This window comes from Condylura cristata, unplaced genomic scaffold (genome assembly GCF_000260355.1).
Source record: "Condylura cristata isolate star-nosed mole 26May11 unplaced genomic scaffold, ConCri1.0 scaffold00021, whole genome shotgun sequence".
In the NCBI taxonomy this organism is placed as follows: domain Eukaryota; kingdom Metazoa; phylum Chordata; class Mammalia; order Eulipotyphla; family Talpidae; genus Condylura; species Condylura cristata.
This window is the reverse complement of record NW_004567122.1, coordinates 17,637,972-17,647,456: the sequence shown is the minus strand read 5'-3', so window position 1 is coordinate 17,647,456 and position 9,485 is coordinate 17,637,972. Positions and strand designations below refer to the sequence as shown.

At 34.6% G+C, this 9,485-nt stretch overlaps 1 protein-coding gene across 4 annotated transcripts in view; it reads right to left on the bottom strand.

Annotated features, from left to right (window-relative positions):
• Positions 1-9,485, bottom strand: part of CSNK1G3 (casein kinase 1, gamma 3) — a 62,426-nt gene that overhangs the window by 35,174 nt on the left and 17,767 nt on the right. For all 4 annotated transcript variants that reach the window (XM_004686667.2, XM_004686665.2, XM_004686664.2 and 1 more), the window contains exons 4-5: positions 5,017-5,165; positions 3,282-3,516 (exon numbers count right to left, since the gene is read on the bottom strand). In XM_004686667.2, coding sequence (XP_004686724.1) covers positions 3,282-3,516; positions 5,017-5,165 — 384 coding nt within the window. The remainder of the gene's footprint in view (positions 1-3,281; positions 3,517-5,016; positions 5,166-9,485) is intronic.

Genomic DNA, 9,485 nt, shown 5'->3' with positions numbered 1-9,485 from the left:
GGGATTACAACTGAGATGAAAAAAATGTACAAAATGTAGAATAATGTAAAATAAAAAATGAACAGAACAGGAGGAAATAAAAATAAGTCATGGTTTTGAAAACAGAACATAATGGCACTAAAAACAAAGAAAATGACAAGGCAAGAAACAGACAAGAAAATTTTCAGGACACATATATGTAATCGTCAGATTATATAGAGTTCCTAAAAATCAACAAATGCATACTATACAAAATAAGGTAACTAAGTGATCCTTAAGTATATTAAACAGTGATTAAAATCTTTAGTCACAGCAAAATAAAGTATCACTACAGTGCCACTAGAATGGCTACTTGACACTGCCAAGTGTCAAGGATGTGAACAATCAGAACTCTCACTTCTGCTGGTAGAAAAAGAACACCGTACTGATGCTTAGGGGAAGTGACCGACAGTTTTCTACAGTGTTAAAAAATAACTACCAGATGAACCGACAATTTCAAACTTAGATATTCACCCAAAAGATTTCAAAACATAAACCCACTAAATTAGAATAGAAAATAATATATAGGCCCACCCTGCTGGCATAGTGGGTTAAGGCACAGCACTGCAAACTAGCTGCAGCCACTTCAGAGTTCGATCCCTAGCCCTCTGATGCGATCCACATGGAGCAGCAGACCTCTCCTGACCCACCCACTGCTCCCCTCAGCAGTGTACTTCGTCGATCTGCCTGTTCTGCTCCCCACTCTGTCTCTGGTAAATCTTCTCATGGTCCCTGTACCTCTGGCCTTCACCATATTTATGCATAAATAAATAAAATCTTAAAAAAAAATAGTATGTAGTATATTTATACAATACAGTATAACAATATTATGACAATATTACTACTGATACTTGTAACAACACAGATAAATGTCATACATATTACACTGGACAAAAAAAAGCTGTATCAATTATATAAATGTATAATAGAATGATATAAGCTAATTATGGTAACATAAATCAGATCCTTTTAGAAAAAGTAGGGGCTGACAGAAAAAAACAAGAAGGGTATCTTAGCGTTGATAGTATTCTAAATCTTGATAGATTGTGGGTTATGAAGATGTTTCAATATTCACAAATTATATACTCAAATGTGAAATACTTTACAAAATGAAAGTTTTTATGTAATTTTAAAGCCTTCAATAAAATAATAATTACAAATATTTTCATTGTAGTGTGTTTGGTCTTTTCACAAAGTATTAGCAGCAATTCTGAAACTACATTTAGTTATCCTAGGATTTTAAAGATGAGTAAATATATGGTAGCAGTGGGAGCCATATTTCTGACTATTGGCAAAGCAGGATATAAATACAGAAAAAAGCTTAGAATTAGAAACATGGAAGCAGAAAAAGTCGAACTCCTTGGTGGGGTAAAATTAAAATTAGAGTATCAGTATAAACTCATGGTTTTTAATAGATTTTTTTATCTGTGTTTATCAGAGTATCCATCTCTACACAGATACAGAGATGTATTTTTGCAAAAGAGTATGTATGTGTATTTGCACATTTCCTAGTTCCGTTGCTGAATATCCTAGAAGCAATTAACATACCAGTATAGCAATAAGCATACCACCTGACCAAATCCTGGTTTCTACATACCACTGTCTGGTTAAAGAACCCACAGGTTCTTGGAAAAATGTCAATGAGCAATCAGACAAAGTAAAGAAGAACCCAGAAAAACTTGTTGCACAGGTTCTCAAAGAATCATGAGATGATGCCAAAAGGGCAGCTTGAAGGATAAATCTGAGACAATTTCAGCATCAAAGTAAATAACAATAATGTATTGTAATACATTCAATAAAAAACCATGTGTTCACACTGATAAAATTCAATAAATAAGGGAAGGAGGGAACATTTTCGCTTCCATAAGAATATTAACTATTAAATATATGCAGGATGAAGGCATCAGAAAAATCATCGGTGGATACTAAATCTAGTGGGCAAAAATGTGATAAAGAACAGCATATTTAATTTCAAAATTCTACTTATAAAATACTTGCTTAAATACAAATGTAAAATAATAAATGTTCAAGTGGAGAAACTTTTAATAGACAGTTCCTAAAGAAAGTGATCAAAGCTGTACCAGTTCCCACCAGAGGAAATTTATCACTTCTATAATGTTTATGCAAATAATGCATACACAAAAAGAATCATTAAGAACTATCACACAAGGGCTTCCCTGGTGGCCTAGGTTAAATCTCAGCACTATTAACACTACTGCCTGAATTTGATCCCCTGCAGGGAAGTGACCCACATATGGCAAGGAAGACCTCTCCTGTCTTACAAGTGCTCCCCTCAGGAGTGTATTTCAGTAAATCCATCTGTTCTGCTTCCCACTGCCTCTGGTGAAACCCCTGTTCTTGTGGCCCATACCCCAGTTCTACACAAAAAGGAAAAATGACACCATGCAGACCCAAAATAGCTTGTAGCCAAAAAAATGTTAAAAAGCTGTTTAAAATTGAAAACAAGTTAACTGTTCCAAAAAGAAAAGAGACTAAAGAGATAGACAAGTAAATGTTTGATCCAAGGGTATTGGGGAGGGGGGAATCTACGAAGTTAGTATTATACCCTTCTTTCAAATAGGATCCCATTAAAAAGGTTTAATAATTTGCCCAAAGTTATATTTGTTAATACATAGTAAACAATACCTCTAAGCTTTAAACTGACTAGCCAAGTTGCTACCCTCCTGACTAGCTATATAACAAAGACAAAGGTATCTCAATCAAATATCTACAAACACAATATACATCATTTTTTTTGGGGGGGGGGGTAAGGCACATTTTGAAGGTAATTTTATTTTATCAGATTAGCTCTTTTCTCAATTTTGGAACTAATTAGGAGTTCCATAAACATAGTAATCATTTACATAATTATTTTTATTTTTTTCTGCTACTTTCAATAAGATTTACAACACTGTGCTATATGTCACTCAGAAATACATGACCCCACCTTTTCAGTTACATGTTACCATACCACACCTACCACCAACACACTCATAAATCAAATGATCGCCCTAATCCTATCAAAGCTGAAAATATCAGGTTATCATATAAAAAATACATATATAGTGAATGTAACGATATCTGTTATTCATTTACCAAAAAACAGGTTACTTGAGTTTTATTAAATATAAATAATAGTAAATTCAAGTCTGACATGACAAATAAAAATTATAAAAGTAACTGTAACCTGAAGAAACAAATACTTATACAGTTAGCATATTTCTGAATTCAAACTCCCATACTTATAGAAAGTATACACATACCTTTTCCTAAATGTGTGTTTATGCTCATGTATCTTGCTGTTCCTGTAAGGCTCTTGTGTTCTCTGTATGGTATGTGTTTCTTTGTCTCTGGATCAATATATTCCTTTGCCAAACCAAAATCTATAATATGAATAACTTGCTGGGTTTTGTTTCCTGGTCTTCCTATTAAAAAGTTCTCAGGTTTTACATCTCTGTATATCAAGTTCTTTGAATGGACATATTCCATACGGGAGATCTTGAGTCAAAACAAAAAAAATGACAAATTCATTGTTAGGTTTTGAGTAGTACAAAAAAAGCATGATAGCAACAAGACAGAATTTTCACAATGAAAACAACAAAAAAATAGGAATTGTTTCAATTCTTTAAAAGTAGTATGATAAGTGCTAAGTCTATTGTTTCTTTAATGTATATCAAAATTATGATTTAAAAATCTTCATTTGTATTAGGTGTCCTATTAATGAAAATGTCTGAACTTCAAGAAGTCCTTTCATTTAATGAGTAACCCTGGACTCGTTAAACACTTCAGATGATTCTAACTTATAAAATTAACAAATTTTAGTATATTAAATGTTATACTTGCTTGAATTAGCAAGATTCAAAATCTTGAACCCCAGTTACAACAGACATATTGATAAAGTTGCAGATTATTCTTATCAGCTCAATAGAAACATCTTGCCTAGCTTTTTTCTTTTTTATAACTTTCATTTTTTCCCTGTTAAAAATTTAAAAAGTACTTGAAACTAAACAATCTTTAAATCTAACTATAATAATGTACAATAATGTATTAAAACGTTTACTAAAATAGTATATTTTCATTAACTGTTTTACACATTCTCAAATAACATTCATTACACAAATCACAATAGAATACTGCAAAGTAAGATAATAAAATTGCTTCATCTGTGATAATCATGGGTGACAACTGATCTAACATATAGTCATTCAGACCAATATAGTTTGTTTTAAAATTTTGGATTATGTATAACAACTTATATAATAAAAGTATTGCATGATTTTCAATTAGTGATGTAAGCATTTTCCAGATCATAAAACACTCTGATAATACACAATTCCTAATGGTCACAAATTATTTTCTGGCTATTAATGACTTAACTAATTCTGCTAATTCTACACATTTGGATTTTTTTTCTAACTTTTTAAATCATAAAGAATCTTGCACAAAATGTTTTTAAGTACATCTGGATATTTTCATAGAATTTGCAGAATTAATGAGTCAATGTATAAAAACATTGTTAAGACTTCTGTCACCCACATTCCTATTGGTATTTACTTCAGCACTGCCTAACAATCATCACAGACGTTGTTTCCCTTAGTTTCCTAAAATTTAAATAATTGATAACACTCTTTAGTTTATTTCTTCTTTTTCCAGACCATTAAAATTTATTACCAAGTTTTAGAACTATGTTTCTGAGGGTTTTCATTTTTAAGTATTCATCTTCTAATGACAAGGAGGTGGAAACAACTAAATTCTCAAACTAAACATTCTGATCCTTGAGTTAGAAAGATGTCAATTCTCTCATACAAATAAAACGAACTTGATTCAGTTTTTAAGTTATATAAATCTGAAAAAGACAATGATATGAAAGCAGAAACATTTTTTATTAAGCTGAGTGCTCTGTAAGATCACGTAAAACTTGAAGCCTCTCATATAAATTTGTGTCCAAAGAAACCATGAAATTTTCAAACAACTTCAAAGTATCCTGGCTTTACTTACCAACTGGATAGCTATCATGAGAACTGTTTTAAGGGAAAATGTTCTGTCACACAAGTCAAACAAGTCTTCCAAACTAGGTCCCAGTAGTTCCAGCACCATAGCGTTGTATTTACCACAAGGGCCAAAATAGTAAACTTGAGGTATGCCATCTGAGGGAAAGGAAAAAGAATTTGAATAATTTCATCATATAAGTACCAAACTTTTCATCTTAGAAAAATCAATATAGTTTTTTTAATTTGCATTTTCAATTAACTTTTCCCCTTCTCCCATATATTCAATAAACCTTTTCCTGATCCAACTCTCCCATCCTGTATTTTCTCACATGATGTCCACACAGTAGCCTGGTTACCCCTGAACAGCTCTCTCTCTCTCTCTCTCTTTTTTTTTTTTTTAAAGATTTATTTATTTATGCATACAGAGCTGGGGTATAGGCCACAGGTGCAGGGGCGGGGAAAGGATTCACCAGAGAGAGTGGGGAGTAGAACAGGCCGACTGATAAAGTAAATGGCTGAGGGGAGCAGCGGGCAGGTCAGGAGAGGTCTGCCATCATGTGGGTCACCTCTGGGGCAGGGATTGAACTCATGCAGAAGTGGCTTTAGCTTCTTAGTGCTGTGCTTTAATCCGCTGCACCACAAGGGAGGCCCTGAACAGCTTTCTAAATAGTGCCTCATTGGTGGTCTCCATCATGTTATCACAGACAGGAGATGGGCATGTGAACCTTACATTTCCATGGTCTAGAGATGCCTGGCGCAGAAAGGTTCACTTTTATTGAACAAGGAAGCCAATGCTTTTTAATAAGCCTGCAGTATGCATAATGCAAAGATCACTGTACAACGTTCCTATGCAAAGACGTACAGCCCTATACTACCTCTCCTTTTAGTGTAACAAAGATTACAAGATTTTACTCTCAGAATTATTTTATGTTAAGGTCCCAACAGTGGCCTTAAATTAATCCAAAGGGGAACTGTTCAACTGGGTCGGCCTAACCTAAACAAGGAAACCCTTTAAGAAAAACAAAAAAAACCACTAGAAATTGGGGGTATTTAAGTCTTTAAAAAATGCAAACTATGTTGTGGAGAGAAACACATGCCAGAGAATAGTGCTCAGGCCTACTGCCATGAAGAAGTGAATTGCAGAGATAACCAGTAAGCCTGGAGGCAGAGGAAAGTACTAGATTCTCAGATAAGACTGCACATGAGGTAGACACCCTGACTTTACTTGTCAAGACCTTCAAGCAAAGAATCCTGATTCACAGAAATTGGGAGATATAAATTCTCTTTTCTTTGCCACTTAACTAAATATGCATTGTTCAATAATACCAAATAAAATAAACTCCATATAAATAGCCTAAATATACAGAAGTCTTCATTGCATTTTTAGAACAGACTCCTAATAAACATAATAGGTGACCAATTTACCTTAATATCAATTTACCTATTTATCATGAGGAAATGGTCTTTCTTCAAAGTCTTAGTTTTACTTCCAGGTGATTTTTGTTTTAAGTAATTTTAGAAGGGAGTAAAACATCTAAAATGTAATAAAATCTTTACATGGGCCCTCCCTGGTGGCGCAGCGGGTAAAAGCCCAGCACTAAGAAGCTTAAGCCACTGCCACATGAGTTCGATCCCCGCCTACCCCGGAGGTGACCCACATGGCGCAGCAGACCTGTACTGACCAGCCCACTGCTCCCCTCAGCAGTGCACTTCATCAATCTGCCTGTTCTGCTCCCCACTGTCTCTGGTGAATCCTCTCACCACCCCTGCACCGCTGGCCTGTACCCCACCTCTGTATGCATACATAAATAAATATTTTTTAAAAAATGAAAATATATAAAATCTTTACATTCCTTTTAAAATAGGACTATAAGGGTCCCTCCCTCATGGCACAACTGATTAGGACACAGCACTGCAAGCCAGCTGTAGCCACTTCAGTGTAAGACTGATCTCCAGTCCAGGACTGTGATGACCCACATGGCATGGCAGACCACTCCTGTCTCGGCCATTGCTCCCCTCAGCCGTGTACTTCACTGATCTGCCTGTTCTGCTCCCCCACTCTGTCTCTGGTGAAGCCTGTTGCTGCCCCTGCACCTCTGGCCTGTATCCCAGTTCTGCATGCAGAAATAAATAAATAAATCTTTTTAAATAAATAAATAAAATAGAAATGCTGAAGAATATAATTTTAATTTTGTTGTTCATTCTATCATTTCAAATAGTAATCGCTGCATGGGCAGAGAAGAACTATCTACTAGACTAGAAGATGGGTCAACTGAGTTTTCAGTCTGTCCTAACATTAGCCATTCAACTTTCAAGTAAACCATATCAGGAGTTTGGATAACACCAGTTATTCTTGAATGCGAGTATGACTCAGACAGCAGAATATATATAGAGAGGAAGGGAAGATAATATAATTATACTAGGGGTAGAGAAAAGCAGACAAATTCAAACTGCATACATGGTTCCCTTCCCAGAAAGAGATTCTCATAAACGCGCAGGGATATACGTTAACACACAATCCCAATGCAGGGACGCATACACCCCCTTGCTCCCCTGGGAGTCACTAATTTAGTGTGAACCACGCTTACAAAAATGCGTCATTCCAACACCCCCCACATGTTAAAAGCAAGGAGAAAAGGTTTAGAGTCAGTGGATGAGAGCCTCACTCCAGTTGTTTTCAACAATGTACTGCTTTTACTCTGCAGTATCTATCAAAAGCCTGAAGCTGCAATGGTGATTTATCAACAACTATCAACTAATATACTTTTAGAATTATCACACTTTCTTCCCCTCTATACCTCTGTTAATTTTTATACTTTTAATTTACAAATCTCTCACAACTCATTTTCACTTTTAAAGTTTGTTATGACTGGGCTTTCCCTAGTGGCACATCAGCGGTTAAAGTGCAGCATTATGAATCTAGCCGCAGGTGCTTCACTATGAGTTCAATCCCCAGCCAGGGAGGTGAATCACAGGACGCAGCAGACCACTCCTGTCTCACCTGCTGCTCCCTTCAGCCGTGTACTTCGCCAATTTGCTTGTTCTGCTCCCCACTGTCTCTGGTGAATTCTCACTGCCCCTGCACCTCTGGCCTATACCCCAGTTCTGTATGCATAAGTAAAAAAAAAAATTAAAAAAAAATAAAGTTTGTTACTTCTGATCTGCAGGGCCCAAGGAAACCAGATCATCAAACCTGTTAGAACTATATAAAAAAAGTAAAACAAGATCTGAGACTCTCAATGAAAGGATTGTCAATGGGCTTTTTTAACTTCCTTCTTAGCATCTGTTTTCAAACAGTTTAAGTCGTTATGAAATAATCCATGAATAAGGTAGCAATATATTTTGGCTTATTAAAAAACTTATTTTTTCAAATGTTTCCAAAAAACACTTAAAAACTGTCATTGTCTTAACTAATCTGACAAGTGTTTAAGAGTGAACAGGACACTATGATGATGACCTAACCCAGGAATGTAAATTGGGTTAACAATAAACAAACCACCAATGTAATTCTACCATAATAACAAAGTAAGTGCAAAAAGACCTCAAGTTACTAAATAATAGTTACTAAAAACACATTTGATAAAATTCTGAGTAAATGTAGAACAGAAGGTAATTCCTCAGTCTGGGAAAAGTCATCTCAGAAAATCTCATAGCTCACATGATACATAATGATGGAAAATTGAATGCTTTCCACATATGACTGAGACCAAGACAAGGATATCCACTTTCACCTTTTCTATTCAGCAGTGAAATCAAGGGGAAAAAAAGAAAAAGCATTCTCAAAAATGTAGTCTGTTACTTTAAGAAAAAAAAATAAAGTATTTGTTATTATTATAGCAAATAATAAAAACACAAATTGAAAATCGAAACTTTTTCAAAATAACTCTCTACCAGATGACCTTGATAATGTCTAAATACTTAAAAAAAAACTTTTTCAGATGAAACTATAGTTATATTAAGATTTAAGCTGGTATAATCAAATGTTTTTGAAATATCTCCATATTTCACTAAACAGCATTTTCACCTGATCAATAACCGTATTTACAAAATAACCCAGGGGTTAGTATCTATTCAAAGTACTATGGAGTGTAATGTGAGAAAGAACAGGAAAAGTTTTTGCATATGCTTTCTAACTCTACAAGTGACCTTAAAAAACTACCAACTGTCAGTTTTTGGTAGAGTATTAAAAGGATAAGCAGAATTTAAAAAGTTAGTCCAGTTTGACAGTCTGTGACAGGTCCTTGTTGGTAAGAATATGAATTAGTACATATGGGGAAGAAAACTGTTTTAGCCTTTTCAAAATAAGCAAAAGTACACATACAATGATGTTCATAATGCATTGCTTCTAACAGTAAACAAAAAAATAACTATGAATGACTTAAACATCCATCAAATCTACACTAATTAATCAAATTATATCATTCCCATTCTTTGCAGTATAGTACAGGCTTTAATTACTTTTGGAGATAACTGTTC